At 23.5% G+C, this 15,171-nt stretch overlaps 5 protein-coding genes across 5 annotated transcripts in view; 3 read left to right on the plus strand and 2 right to left on the minus strand.

The window, feature by feature from the left end:
* Nucleotides 1–216: 216 nt before the first annotated feature.
* Nucleotides 217–2,001, minus strand: Phum_PHUM593130 (uncharacterized protein; the record flags this gene model as incomplete). The annotated part of the gene is made up of 2 exons (XM_002432529.1): nt 217–1,850; nt 1,926–2,001. 2 exons carry the CDS (start codon nt 1,999–2,001, stop codon nt 217–219), a joined length of 1,710 nt encoding a protein of 569 aa, XP_002432574.1.
* Nucleotides 2,002–2,493: 492 nt separating this feature from the next.
* Nucleotides 2,494–3,688, plus strand: Phum_PHUM593140 (uncharacterized protein; the record flags this gene model as incomplete). Its single annotated transcript, XM_002432530.1, has 2 exons — nt 2,494–2,614; nt 2,715–3,688. 2 exons carry the CDS (start codon nt 2,494–2,496, stop codon nt 3,686–3,688), a joined length of 1,095 nt encoding a protein of 364 aa, XP_002432575.1.
* A 1,749-nt stretch (nt 3,689–5,437) lies between these two features.
* Phum_PHUM593150 (COP9 signalosome complex subunit, putative) lies at nt 5,438–8,427 on the plus strand (the record flags this gene model as incomplete). Its single annotated transcript, XM_002432531.1, has 8 exons — nt 5,438–5,483; nt 6,320–6,327; nt 6,385–6,579; nt 6,745–6,855; nt 7,001–7,168; nt 7,451–7,764; nt 7,868–8,200; nt 8,283–8,427. 8 exons carry the CDS (start codon nt 5,438–5,440, stop codon nt 8,425–8,427), a joined length of 1,320 nt encoding a protein of 439 aa, XP_002432576.1.
* Nucleotides 8,428–9,598: 1,171 nt separating this feature from the next.
* On the minus strand, nt 9,599–11,674 carry Phum_PHUM593160 (peptidyl-glycine alpha-amidating monooxygenase 1 precursor, putative; the record flags this gene model as incomplete). Its single annotated transcript, XM_002432532.1, has 6 exons — nt 9,599–9,767; nt 9,906–10,098; nt 10,229–10,426; nt 10,520–10,722; nt 10,847–10,992; nt 11,573–11,674. The coding sequence occupies 6 exons, from the start codon at nt 11,672–11,674 to the stop codon at nt 9,599–9,601; spliced, it is 1,011 nt and encodes a 336-aa protein (XP_002432577.1).
* A 1,780-nt stretch (nt 11,675–13,454) lies between these two features.
* Nucleotides 13,455–15,171, plus strand: part of Phum_PHUM593170 (uncharacterized protein) — a gene marked incomplete at both ends in the record, with an annotated part of 6,453 nt that continues 4,736 nt past the window's right edge. Inside the window, 7 exons of the mRNA XM_002432533.1 lie at nt 13,455–13,469; nt 13,839–13,969; nt 14,052–14,186; nt 14,271–14,431; nt 14,558–14,690; nt 14,848–14,974; nt 15,071–15,161. Coding sequence (XP_002432578.1) covers nt 13,455–13,469; nt 13,839–13,969; nt 14,052–14,186; nt 14,271–14,431; nt 14,558–14,690; nt 14,848–14,974; nt 15,071–15,161 — 793 coding nt within the window. The remainder of the gene's footprint in view (nt 13,470–13,838; nt 13,970–14,051; nt 14,187–14,270; nt 14,432–14,557; nt 14,691–14,847; nt 14,975–15,070; nt 15,162–15,171) is intronic.

The following is a 15,171-nucleotide window of genomic DNA, read 5'->3' on the forward strand; positions in this document are numbered from 1 at the left end:
AAATTTTATATAAAAGAGAGCTATAAAAATAATAATAATAATAATAAAAACAATTTTGTCTTCTTTTAATTGTATTAAATTTTTTTTTTTATCAGTGCAATTTATATAAAAATGAAGCTTTAATATTTGGTTTTTTTTATAATTTATGCGAATGACATACTAAATAAAATCTTGTGTTTAATTTTTCAATATTTTTACTAATTTCTGTTGCTTTATTCATACATGATCGATAATTAACCATCTTTCTGTAACTTTTTCCATTTTTTTTCCAGCGATTGGATCTCTTATTCTCACTTTGACTTCTAATTTTCCTCCAGCTGGCCTTCTTCCATTCATTAAATCAAATGCTTCATGAATTTTAATATCCTTTCCTAATGGCATTAATTTAACAACCACCGTACCTAAAGATGAATCTCTATGAAAAAACCCCCCTTTGGACCAGACTTCCATTTTAATACCATGCCTTTTAAAAACTCTTTGACAAGCAGAGGCTTCCCTATTGATTGGAAATGTTAATCTAGTATTATAAACTGGATTGTTAGTATTTTTAACAGTTGATGTTCTCCCACTTGGAGGACTGGAATTTGGGTACGGAAATTCGTAAGTCACATAGGTGTCGACATCATTAGGATTTGAAACTTTGTAATTAATTCCTTGCATAATTGTTAATTCTAATTCATTGTCATTTAGATCTGTATTACTCTGAACAGCAGAAAATGTTTTATTTTCATAATGATATTTAGGAACAGCATTGTTCCTAGAATGACAAACTTTTATAAAGTTTAAATCCTTTTTAAATTGTAAGGCATATTGTTCAAAGTGATTAGCACTTGCAATATCTCCATTCATTTTAAAATGATTTCTCGTGTTCATACACATTTTAATTTGATCCATTAATTCTTTTTCTAGGTTAGTGTAAATTTCAGAATTATCAGTGTCAGAAATTTCAGCTTTTTCTATTTCTTTCGATGTGTCCTCCGTTTCTTGTTTGTCTTTTAATGAAACTGGAAGAGTTGTTAAATCAACAGGAAAACCACTTTCTGAAGCTTGAATCAACCTTTCAAAGCCTTTGCAAATTTTTAAATATTCCTTTGCTTTAGCTATATCACCTTCTTTTTTTGCAGCCAAAGCAGCATCTCTATATTCTTTGTGTCTGGCCTTTAAAATAATTGTTTGTTTTTCAGATTTCGTTGGTTTGGGTTCAGTAATTCCAGGAGCTTCATCATCATTTGGAGAAGATACATTATCAATTGTAGGAAGTGAATTAGCTTCTTCAGTAGGCTCATTAATAAAAGAATTAGATCTAGAAGGCAAGGGACTTGGAGGTTCAGATTTTACAGGAACCAAAGGAGGAAATCCAGGAGGGCTTGGTAACTCATCTAATGGAACAGGTTTATTAGCACTTTGCAACTTAATAGCATCTGTGTACTGTTTGATAATCCTTTTATATCTTCTAGCCTTACTAGAATTTCCATCTTCTTCTGCAGTTTTTAAGACAGATTTATAAACTTCTAACCTTGATTTCAGCTCCTCTAAAATATCTTTTTCCTCTGCTTCATCTGCATTTTTGTCATTAATCAAAATAGATACTTGATCTTGGGCAACATTACTTGCATCAGCATCAATACCAGATGATTCATAATTTTCTATGTTTACTTCTTCTGGTGCAAAAGGATTATCTGACAGCTCTCTCATCGGACTGGGACTAGGATCTCTACTGTGCGACGTTGACTTTCGAGGAAGTGACGGTGATACATCAGGAGTGAGAAACTGTCCAGAATCTGGAAGTTCTAGAGTATTTTTGACAAGTGGTTCAAACCCTGGGGGATTGGGAAGTTCATCCAACGGAACTGGTCTGCCATTTTTACATAGTTTTATGGCATCATTATACTGTTTAACAATTCTTTTATAACGACGCGCTTTACTCGCATTTCCTTCAGCTTCAGCAGCCTTAAGAACACTTAAATATTTATCTAAGCGTGCATTTAACTCGTCTAACATTGTTTCAGATGTTTCCACTTAAACTTACTCTACCTCCGATTTGCTTTAAAAAATCCGTATAATGATAAGCATGTCAATAAATATTTAAAATTTTTGAATATAATTTGAAGTCAAATTCAATAATTCTTAATACAACGATAAAATTTTTATTCTTTTATAAATTAATAATATTAAAATAAATTAAAACAAAGTGCGTAACAAGACCAAAATACATTTTGCTCTTGTTCATTTAATTCTTGTTTCCGTTTTATTTTGCTGCCAAGGGAAGAAAGTAAAACAGTAGCGGTTTATCTTGTTATGTTAATTATGAGTAGTAGTTAGTTCACCAGTTACAGATATGAATTTTAAAAAATTCATGAACTTTATATGGAGATGCAGTTCATTATGTTCCGAGCAAAATTTTTGAAATAGCCTTAAATAGTAAAGTAATGATAAAAATTCAAAATGAATTTTGTGTCTTTTAAAATTTTTTATGAGTTTTTTATAATATCGATGTTTTTACACATATTGAATTTTAAAATCTACAGTTTTGCAAGTTTTACAAACAGTTCAGACGAAATTAAAAGTATTTTTGACAGTAATTATTCAAACGAAAAAAATAATTCTTCTAATGGTAAATAAATCTTTCCTTAAAATAAATTGTGAAATGAGCATAAAAAGTTTCCATTAGGTGTTTGTATTAAGCATTAATTATGTATTATTATAATTTTCAGATGACATTAAAAAAGAAAACTTTTTTGAAGGTGGTTTAATTAAGGAAAATAACGTAAAAAAACATTCTGCATTTATGGAATATTTAAAGTATGATCAAAAAGATGGACATGCTTTACCTGAACTTAAAAGTATACCTTTAAAAAGTGAAAATTATAAATCGGATGTTAAACCTAAATTACATAAATATGTAGATAACTTTGCAGAGCAACTTACAATTTCAAAAAAACTTAATGATTCCGGTAGCAACCTATTTCTTGGAGTTCCAGAAGTTTTTCATACAAATGGCACTTCCTCGATTAAACCTCGAAAGGGTGTGGATTTTAATCAAGCAGTAAGTCTCAATGAAATAACTAGTGATATTGCTGATTATAATTTTTTTTCATCAAATAGTTCAAACATTTATATTACTGAAAAAAATTGTAGTGTCTTATCAAATTATCAAAATACAACATGTTATTGTTGTAAGAGTGCTGAAACTTTTTCAAGTTTTCAAAAGTTTTTGCTCAATTGTAAACTGTGTAACATAACTAATGAAAATTTAAATAATTCTGATTGTCTCAATACATATTGTAAAAATATTAATGGATCAAAAAAAACTAAGGTTTATGAAGATAAACCGAAAATTTTAAAACTTAACACAAACAAAACTGTAACAGAACAAGAAATAAACAAAACTAAAATATTTGAAAGTAATCATTTAAAAGAAATTAATACAACCAAGGTTTCTGAAAATTTGAACAAGAGTTTAATATTTAAACCTGATATTACAAAAGTTCCTCATGATAATGATATTATTAATGGCCTGGTAAGCAATTCTAAAAAAGAAATTCTTTTACCCATTGCTGCTTCAATATTATTGTTACCATTAATAGGTATTCTTTTATTTTTTCTATGGAGAAAAACTAAAGAATATTGGGATAAAAGATATTATAAAAGAATGGATTTTTTAATCGACGGAATGTACAATGATTGATTAACCGATAATAATTTTTTAAAATTGTATTAAATGTTAAAATTAATTTTTTTTAGCTTTACATTTTGAATTTCTACATTTTTAACATCATAAAAATAAAGTACAGAGTTTATATTTAAAATTAAAATTTTTATTTCTTAAAATTGTAATGAAAAAAATATTTTTACTGCTAATTTCTAAATAAAATTGAATTTTAATAAAGTATTCATTTAGAAAAAGAAAAAAACTAGGTCATGCTCACAGGCAGCAAACATAATACTTTTGTTTTTTTGTATTAATAACATGTTTTTAAGATTTTATGTCATGTAATTTTTATGTTTCAAATTGTTACACAAAAAATTAATTTTTTAAAAATACTTTGTTTTTAAAAAATTATTTTTTTTGTTTATCCAGTTAATTTTTTTAAAAAAAAAAAAAACTTCATAAAAAAATTGCTTTAATCTTAGGTTTGAATGGATATTTTAATTTGTTAATTGATGTATTTTTATAAAATTAAATTTTAGGTTGTACTCCATTACATTGTTAATACCATCTGTTTATTTTTATGAAAAAAAATTAATTTTATTTAAATTTTTAAAGAAAAAAAAAAAAAAAAATTTGTTAAAATTGTTTATAATAAAAATAGTGTCTTCCTTAAATTGCTCAATGTACAATCAAAAGTTACTGGATAAAATTGAATTTAATTAAATAATTTTTAACTAATTATTAATGAATAAGTAAATTTTTAAGTGTAATAATTTTTTTTTGCAATCAATTTTTTTGAAAAAAAAATGAAATTTTATTGTAATTATTTTAAATCTTTTATCGGATGTTCTAGTAAAAATATTTAAAAAATTTAATACTCTTGCCTTACTTCCTATTGTTTTTAATTGAGTCACAAATGCATAATTTTTTATACATTTTTCTTTTTAATTAAAAACACACATTATATATATTTTTGGGATGTCTATTTTTAGGTTAAGCAAAAGAATTATATTTTTTTAAATATTTGTAATAAATAAAATAAATATATTAAATTTTTTAAAATCATTTTTACAATTATTTATTAATTTACTTTTAAATATTTTATCTTGTACACAAGTGCAATTTTAAAAAATTTTTATGAATTCAGGTTTTTTTTAAGTTGTAAATTAAATTACATGTGAAACTTAAAATTAATGTTAAGATTATTAAATTTGACAACAATATGATTGTATACTACTACATAAAAAGTGTAACCCATTTAATCGAATAAAATTGAAACAAATTGTAGCTTAATAAAAAAATTTTATTTATAAGTTGCACCTTTTTTTAAATCTTGAAAAAGGTTTATTTTCAAACTCAAAAGTTTTTTAAGTTCAACGGAAAAATGTAAAAAAAATACACATGACAATTAATTGCATTTAAAATAAGAAAAAAAGGGTATTTATTCTTTTACGCAGTTTATATTTAATTTTTAAACAATATTTATCACAAATTTAAAAGTAAGATAAAATTTTCTAAAACTTGTCGATAAGCAAAAATATTTCGTTTTAACCTTTGATTTCAAGTTTTAGTAAATTGAAAATTATTATTATTTTTTAAATCAAACCTTTCCGCCACGTTCGCGTGCACTTGAATTGCAGCAAACGTATTTTTGCTAAATTTAAGGTTAAAAACACTAAGTATTGTATTGTTAGATTTTATATCTTGTTTTTTTGTTAAAAGTAAAATCAAAGTAATATAATAGAAATAATAAAAATTTAAAAAAAATAAAGACAACAATATAAAATGTCAGACGTAGATGATTTTATGTGTGAAGAGGAAGAAGATTACGGTTTGGTAAATATATATATAAATAAATTAAAATTCATTTAAAATAAAACTTATTATAAAGTTATTATAAATAAATTTAAAAACCGACAAATTTTTTGCATATAATTCACTATAATTAGAGTACATCATTATTAGATGTTGCTTTGAGGAAATAGAAAAGCATATTTTTATAATATTATTTTATTATTTTATTATCTACTAAACTTGAAATGTTCTTGTCAAGCAGTATTCAAAAACCATTTCCAAAACGAATAATTCGCGCCAGTAGTAATTTCTTCAGGACTCAGACGAATTACTATTAAAATTCCTTACATTCATTATAAGTCTAATGAAATTTTTTTAAATTATTTTAATCTTATTATTTTAATCACTATTGACTACAAAAACTATCAAAAATGGGTTTTGTGATGAACCAACGATACTATCACACTTAACTTTATTGTTAATTTATTGCTATAAAAATTTTAACTATCAATCTACAACTGTAGTTTTAACAATAAAACAGTACAAATGTGCTACCCATTAGCTTAAAATACTTTTAAAATAATAATGATAATTAAAAATTGAATATTTTATGAAATTGTTTTAGCTCCATATATAATTATTTCATATTATTATATTATATATCATATTATTTATATATTAAATCATTTTTATTTTAATAAAATCTTACTTATAAAAAGGCAATAACTAATAAATTTTGATAACCATGAAAATAAAATGTACAATAAGCATTTTAAAAAAAAAACCTATGAATTTTTCAAAGTCAAAAATAAATAATTTCAGATATCATTTATAATTATTAATCGTAACAATGTTATGTAATATTTACAGTAGTTTTGATGGTCTTCTTTTTTATTTAATTTTTTATATTACACAGACAATATACTTTTATCATTTAGGAATATTCAGAGGACAGTAATTCAGAACCGGATGTTGATTTAGAAAATCAGTATTATAATTCAAAAGCTTTGAAAGAAGATGATCCGAAAGCTGCATTATCTTCTTTTCAAAAAGTTTTAGATTTAGAAGGTGGCGATAAAGGAGAATGGGGATTTAAGGCTCTTAAGCAAATGATTAAAATTAATTTTAAATTGGTAACAATTATTTTACTATATTAAATTTTAAATCTTAAAAATCATATCAGAAATTAAACCATTTTTAACACATATTTAAATATGTATAAGTACATTATTCTTATGCATTAAATTATTAATTAAAAAATCATTATTATTTTAAATTATTAGGGTAATTTTGATCAGATGATGTTTCGCTATGAACAATTGCTTACATATATTAAAAGTGCAGTTACAAGAAATCATAGTGAAAAATCAATCAATTCAATTTTAGATTATATTTCTACATCAAAAAATGTAAGTTTATTTTATTTTATTTTTTTTTAAAATATATCAAAATTTTTACATTAATATTTAAAGTTTTTTTCTTTTATTTTATTTTAATTACATTCATTTAGTTTTGATTGTTGTATTATATTTGAAAAACGTAAATTTTTTTTAGATGGAATTACTACAAAACTTTTATGAAACTACTTTGGATGCTCTCAAAGATGCCAAAAATGACAGATTATGGTTTAAAACAAATACAAAGTTAGGAAAGCTTTATTTTGATAGATCAGATTTTCAAAGGCTTGCTAAAATTTTAAAACAACTTCATCAGTCTTGCCAGGTAAGAATTAACGATAATTCAATCGAAATAACTTATTTTATTATGTAGTTCATCTTTTTAATCAATTTCGATAAAAATTAAATTTGATGATTTAATTTTTTATAATATTTTTTATTTATTTAATACATGCTATAAATTCTACATTATTTTTTATAAATCTATTTTTTATATTGATGAAAAATGTTTTCGAATACAAAAATAACGTTTAAATATCCAAATGTTGCTATTCGAGAGAATGAAATTTTTTATTGTTAAAATAACTTTTTTTTTTTTTTTTTTTAGACTGATGATGGAGAAGATGACCTCAAAAAAGGTACTCAGCTATTAGAAATTTATGCTCTTGAAATTCAAATGTACACAGCGCAAAAAAATAACAAAAAACTTAAAACATTATATGAACAGTCATTACATATTAAAGCTGCTATACCTCATCCTCTTATCATGGGCGTTATTAGAGAATGTGGTGGCAAAATGCACTTAAGGGAAGGAGAATTTGAAAAAGCTCACACTGATTTTTTTGAAGCATTTAAAAACTATGATGAATCCGGGAGTCCAAGAAGGACTACTTGCCTCAAATATCTTGTATTGGCTAATATGTAAGTTTTTAAGTATTCGATTTGTTATTAATTTTAGACAATTTGAAAAAAAAACCTTTTTTTATAGATTACAAATTCTAAAAAATTTTTTAATAATTTTTAGGTTAATTAAATCAGGAATTAATCCATTTGATTCTCAAGAAGCGAAACCATATAAAAATGATCCTGAAATATTGGCCATGACCAATTTGGTTTCGGCATATCAAAATAATGATATTAATGAATTTGAAACGATATTAAAACAGAATAGGCAAAATATTATGGATGATCCATTTATTCGAGAGCATATAGAAGACTTACTTAGAAACATTAGAACACAAGTTTTAATTAAATTGATAAAACCCTACACGAGAATTCACATACCTTTTATATCCAAAGAATTAAATATCGATGCAGCAGAGGTTGAAAGTTTACTCGTATCCTGCATACTAGATAGGTAATGGATATCAATATTTAAATATTATTTCATTCATGTAGTTGTATGCATGTCATTTAATAATTTTTTTGTTAAATTTCAGTACAATTCAAGGAAGAATCGATCAAGTAAATCAAGTTTTAACTTTAGATAAAGAATCCCGGTGTGCTGCTCGATATAACGCATTGGATAAATGGACTAATCAATTATGCACACTTCACTTAGCCATAGTCAATAAAATGTATTAATCTCGAATTGTAGTAGTGTACTTTAAAACAAAGAATCCGTTTTTATTATTATTATTATTATTATTCATTTTCTATTTTCGCATAAAAGAAATATTATGCGTGTTAAAATCACTGTAGTTGTTTGGAAAAGTCCATTTTTAAAAATTCCTACTCGAATTTATAATTAATTAATTTTTTATGATTTTGTTTTTATGAAGTTTCAAATAGTTTTTATTTTTATTTTATTTATAAAAATGAATTATAATATTTAACATATGTTTATCAAAATTTTTTAATAATGAAGAAAAACTTTTTTTTTTTTTTTTTTTTAACCGTGCTAAAAGAATTTTCTATTAATCTTTCAATTAAAAATGCGAAAATGATATTTTAAGTAAAAATTACATATAAAAAAAAATTTTAATAACATATATTATTTATTTATTTACTTTTTTCAAAAGACAATCCAAAAATAATAAAACATTTTGAATTAAATAACATTTATAATTTTTTATTTAAAAATAAGGGAAAACATGCCATAGAGTGTACTATTTTTTTTTTTTTTTAAATACGTTACAAATATAAAATAATTTATTTTTTAATATTAATTTTCAAAGTAAAATTTAAATAACATCAATAATTAATAATTTCATGCATTTTCAACAAGTATATAAAATTTAAAGTTTAAAAATAATTTTTTTTTTTTTTTTTTATGTCGTAAACAAAATAAATAATAAAATTTAAAATGGACTTTATATTAAAAATTTAGATTTAAATAATAATATATATATTAGTAATAAAAATACGGTAAATAACAAAGGTATTTCAGGTACGTATGATAACTCAATTCGGTAAAATATTTTAAGTATACGTAAAAATAAATTTAAATAATATTAAAAAAAATATTATTTACGTTTTTCATAAAAAATATAAATATTTTTAAAAATTATTATTATTTTTAATTATTATTATTATTATTATTATTATTATTATAAAAAAAAAACAATATAAATAATATTTTAAAAAACAAAATATAAGGAAATGTTGTCAGTGAAAATATTTACGTTATGTATCTTATACGTATTTTTTTTAAATGATGTTTAAAATATTTAAAGAAGAATTTTAAAAAGTTGTAAACTTTGCAAAAAAATTTTGTTCGATAAAATTGGATTAAATTTATTTTTTTTAGATAAGATTAAAGTTGTGATGATGCATCGTAATCAGGAATGTTATTAAGCTCATTTGATTTGTTCCAATAAAAATAAGGTGGACCATCACTAAAACAGTATTTCATTTCTAAAGGTTCATCCTTTTCAACGTAGTACATAAGGTAAAAGTTGCACATTTCATCTTTGTTTGTTGCTCTGAAAATTAAATGTTGAAAAAAAAAAAATTATATCATCATGATGTATTTGAAATATCTTGTGTATGAATGTAACAAGTATGGCTTTAATTCATTAACATGCTCTATATTGACTGGCATGAAAAAAAAAAAGGTTTACCCTGTATAAACATATCTGTCTTTTTTGGTTTTCATTGTACATCTAGCTGCGATAATATCTCCTTCTTTAATTGGATTTTTATTTACGACTGGATAAAACATTTGAGGAGTTTGAGGATTCTTTTTACCCAATAGTGACCAGGTATCTTTGCCATTTTCATCTGCTACTACTTTGTATCCAGAGACCATCAGACCTATTCAATTCGAAATTAAATTTATTATGACAAGTCTAAACAAGTTACACAAATAATGCAGAATTTAACTTTGACTTTTTGTAATAAATTGTGAAAAAGATAAAATTTTGTGGTTTTAAAAATATCTTACCTAAACTGTGAGTGTGAGTTCTGAAAGCGAAAGGATGAATTACTTTTTTTTCTTTTATAGAGCAAAATGTTTCCATGTGTTCTGTTTTTTTTCCAGGAGGAATCAAACCTCTTGTTCCAAGTAATAAAACACCTGCTAATTTATCTAATGGTCTTTCAGTATATTCCAGGAAGACACCAGAGTCATCTGTTTTTCCATCTGTTAATTTTACAAAGTAAAATTTTAAAGGCTTAAACATAATGATAAATTATTCGTAAGTTATGACCACAGTATTAACACATAAACATTCACCTTTAAATTCTTCAATATGGGCATAGTGAACTTGTAAGACCAAGTATTTTATTGGGGAATCTTTACCGACTTTGAACCCCACTCCTTCTGGAAGTTCTAATTTTGGAGCATCTCTAGCCCAAGCATATATCACTTGTAAGCCATCGAGACATGGACTAGCAGTGTCTACACCTGAATTTTTATTTATCATTTCACCACAATTCCTAAAATATTATTAAATTAAATTATTAATAAGCTTAAATCTGAATAGTAGAACATTGTATTTAAATTTAATTTATTGATAAAATAAATTAATAATATTCTAAATAATATCATTGAAAATTTTACCATAAAGCCTTATTGCTTCCTGGAGTTTTGCAACCATACAATAACATATGATGTGCAGTTTCCATTGTAGAATTTGGTTCAAATCCTGTGATGAAATAACTTTTTTCTGTATTAATTTTAACAGGAGTACATAAGTAGAGCTCAGGCTAAAAATAATCAAAACTTCCATGATAATATAAAGTAAGATTTTATAATTAAAACATGTAAAGTGAAATACTAGAATTAGGACAAAATAAAGGTAAGTAAAATTTAATATGAAAATATTTATAGGAAAAAGTCAATTTTATATTTAAAAAAAAAATATTTTTTTTTTAAATTTCATTATTATTAACTTTATTGGCTCAAAATAACATAAATGAAAAAATAATTTTTTAGCATAATAGAGCGTAAAAATAGGTCTTAAATGAATTTGACTTATTATTTATAACGGAAAATAGTCTTGTGACGTCACAAAACTGACGTTTGAACCGATCAATAATTTCAACAAGTTTCAGGCTTCATTCATAAAAAATAATAAATTTTAAATTGAACTTGTAGATTTTAATAACGACTATTTGATAATTTTTGTTGTGGACTACAGTAATAAGGTAATCTTCAGGTAAAATTTAACAATTTTATAAAATTTTGACTTTATTGTTTATTCCACACTTACATACAGCATATTGTATGGAACATGTAATCCGGTATAAAAATTTAACAATACGTTTAATAAATTTTTTAACTTACAAAATTAGGCCGCACATTTGGCATCAAAAGAGAAAATTTTCCTATTTTATAACTTGCACAAAAATGCAAACAAAATAACACCACAGCACATTTGTACAACATTTTGAATGGAAATTAGTAGTAAATTTCAGTTGTATAGATTTACCCCTAATGATTTCCCCTCTCAGGTTAGAGGTCTCTAGTTCGAATGCGTATTGAATCTTTTTATTAGTTTCAGATTTTGAAAAAATAAAAAAAAAAAAATTTCTTTTATTTGATTATTATTACTAATTTCAAACTTATTTAATCACTGTTAAAATAATTTTTGTTAACTATTTAAATATTATTGGCATTATTAACTATTTAACATTCACTTTATTTTTGGTCAATAATTAATGAAAAATTACTTAAACACTAAATATTTGTAAGGTTTTTTTTCTTTTTTTTAATGTGGAATCAAGAAAAATGATAGTTTTATTTTAATGCCATAACCATTGTATTTATATGGCTTATACCTTTTCTCATGAAGGTCAACAACTTACAATATATGTTTTTTTACAATTATTTTTAGGAATACAACAGTTATCTTTTGTATTTAGTAATTCATGCATTTAGTATATTATAAAAAAGTTTGTATGTAAAAAATTGTTTGTTAATTGTTATGTTTTTGTCAAGTTTGTAAATTGTTTTAGATTCTACATAATGGCCATATTAGATACAACATAGTAGTTAACCACAAGCTCACATCACGCGTTGGCTACTAAATTGAAACTTGATTATAGCTTTTCAAAGTGAACGTTATGCTGCGTTGTTTGGAGGAGGAAATAGAGATATATAAAATATTTAAAAAATCGACATAATAATTTTAATTTATTTTAAAATATTCTTCAAATGTTCGAAATTGATGTCGAGCAAAAAAAGGTTTCATATAATCATTATAATAATGTAAGTTGACGTTTGAAAATAATTCACGTGAAAATAATTTTAAAGTTTCGCGGTATTTCGTAGAAATAGAAAATGAGACGTAGTTTTTGATTTTTGAATTTAACTGTTTCAACGTTTTTTTTTCAAATTGTCGACTTTTTTTTTTTTTGGGTGCAGAATGTGAATTTTTGAGCGTTATTAAAATTTTATAATTAATTATTTCAAAAAGAAGTTAATTTTGTCATCAGTAAGTTATAAAAGCATATAATTAATGTAAAAGGTTTTTAAGTTTTATAACATTTTTGAGAAATGATTTGACCTTGATTTGAAATCGAAAAGTAAGTGAAGCTTTTTTTCTAGGACGTTATTTCGTTTGAAAGACATCTTTAAAAAATTTGCATTATAATTTATGCTACGATTAATATTCTTGCTCGTTGTGAAAAATCACTACTAAAATTTTCATCGAAATTTTACGGGAAAGAAATATATAAAGCATTTGTAATATAAAAACTTTTGCACTATTTTTTTCGTTTGAAGATAATATTATGTCCAACCGTCAATCGTATTAATGGCTTTTTTTTTTTTTGGCAACAATCAATCATTTTTTATTATATTTTGTTCTTTGAATAAAATTACGATAAAAAACAAAATGATTTTGTTTATTAAGTAATGTTAATTAATTAAATTTTTTAATGTTTTGTTAAATGAAAATTAACGAAAGCAGAAAGTATTAAAATGTCAAAAAAATTTACGGGAAATAATTAGAGAAGGCTCAATTTGCCAACATTAATTTATAATAAAATATGCCTTCTACATTTTTTTTGAATTTGTTTACCTGTTGTTGATTTTTGTATATTTATTATATATGTATATATACATTTTATTTTTAATTTTTATAAAGTTTTTTTTCGGAATGAGAATATTTGGATTTTTTATCAAAACATATAAACTTAATAAATACATTTTACTTTATTAGCAGATGAAGTGCAGAAGGGTAATTGAAAATTTTCAAGGTAGGTAATTTAAGTAAACTAAATAATTTTTTTCTTTTTTTTTAGGTTTAACGTTAATTTTTCCCTTTGATAAATTTTATTTTTTATTTAATATTTTAGATAATATTTTACACGACTGATGTCATTAGATGAAGATACTTTTGAAAATGATAAAATACAAAAAATTTCGGATAAATTTTATTACAAAAATGATACTGAACCTTCATTTCAAAGATTCAAATTATCATTTCCTCAAAATAAATACTTAACTAAATCTGTAAGTTTAAAATGTAAATAATTTAAAAAAAAAAAAAAAAAATATTATTTATTATTTATTAGTATTGATTTGAAAAAATGTTTTTAAATCTAAGGGTGTCCCATCTGAAATTATTAGTTGGAGAAGAGCCATTTTGAATGATATACCTGCAATAGAATTTTTAAAAAGCGATACTGGAGACATTGCCAATGCTTTATACCGTCAAAGAAATATCAATAAACTAATGTAAGTGGTGAACTAGTTTAAAAAATTTTTTTTAAAATTTAAACTTATTTAAATAAAAATTTTATCATCATTTTCTATTTAGAGAAAATAGTTTTTATCCTATAGTTCAATGCGATCCTAATGGTCAATTGATATCATTTACTGTTTGTGATACTTTTCCTAATATACCATCAGTACCTTCTTTTTTTTGGACGGATTGGTTACATTCAACTTATAGGTAAATTTATTTTTTATTTAATTACATAAATAAGTTTAATTTGAATTCTCAATTTCTGTTAATTTTTTTTTTTTTTTTTTGTAGGATGGTTGGAGCAAATCCCAGAAACACATTTTTTATTCATTACATGCTATGGCTGTCAAATCATTCTGAAAACTTTTTATATGTTCTTTTGACAACGATATTTAAAGAATTTTTATTCTTAGAGCATGTTTTTATTGTAAAACCCCCGAACGTAGAATTTCGTTAGTAGTTTTTTCATCATCTATTATTGTTTATTTAGTTAAAATTTAACTTTCAAATACAAATCTCTGAAATATATATATATATATAATTAACTTGAAGAAATGACTTTTAATTTATATTTTCAGCGGATCTGTACAATGGATATTTTATTCCAGTGTTACCATTTGGTTTAGAAAAAGTTGATTACAATTCTGTTCAAACACTTTTTGTGTGCCTTAGAACTAGTCTATTACGTTCTCTACCAATTCGAATTGCTTTGTGAGTACGTGAATAATTCAAAAATCAATTTTGGATTTTCTATTAAAAAATTATTATTACTCTTTGTTTAAATTATTATTAACAAAAAGTTAAAAAAAATTAATTAATTTTTAAAATTACTTCAATTACATTAGCTTAATATCGTTTATTATTTTAGCAAAGAAGAATTTAATACTATTTCTTTATTTCTTCAACACGACATTAACATATTACATACTAAAAGTAAATCTTTGATGAATTTCGAATTTATCTTCGGGAAAGAAAAGAAAATTTTAATTTGTGAAGTACGATATGCGTTTTACCCCCTTTTATTCGGTTTTAATCAAACTATTTAATTCATTTTTTTAAATAAAAAAAAAAATAATAATAATAATTTTTAGTCTGAAGGCAAAATTGTGGGTGTTATGGTTTTAAATCTGGAAGTAAATTTAGATTTTTTCAATGAATATTTTGAATTGGCACCGTATAGAGGTTTAAGAAA

The sequence above is a fragment of the Pediculus humanus genome, genomic scaffold (genome assembly GCF_000006295.1).
Source record: "Pediculus humanus corporis 1103172108314 genomic scaffold, whole genome shotgun sequence".
NCBI classification, from domain to species: Eukaryota; Metazoa; Arthropoda; class Insecta; order Psocodea; family Pediculidae; genus Pediculus; species Pediculus humanus.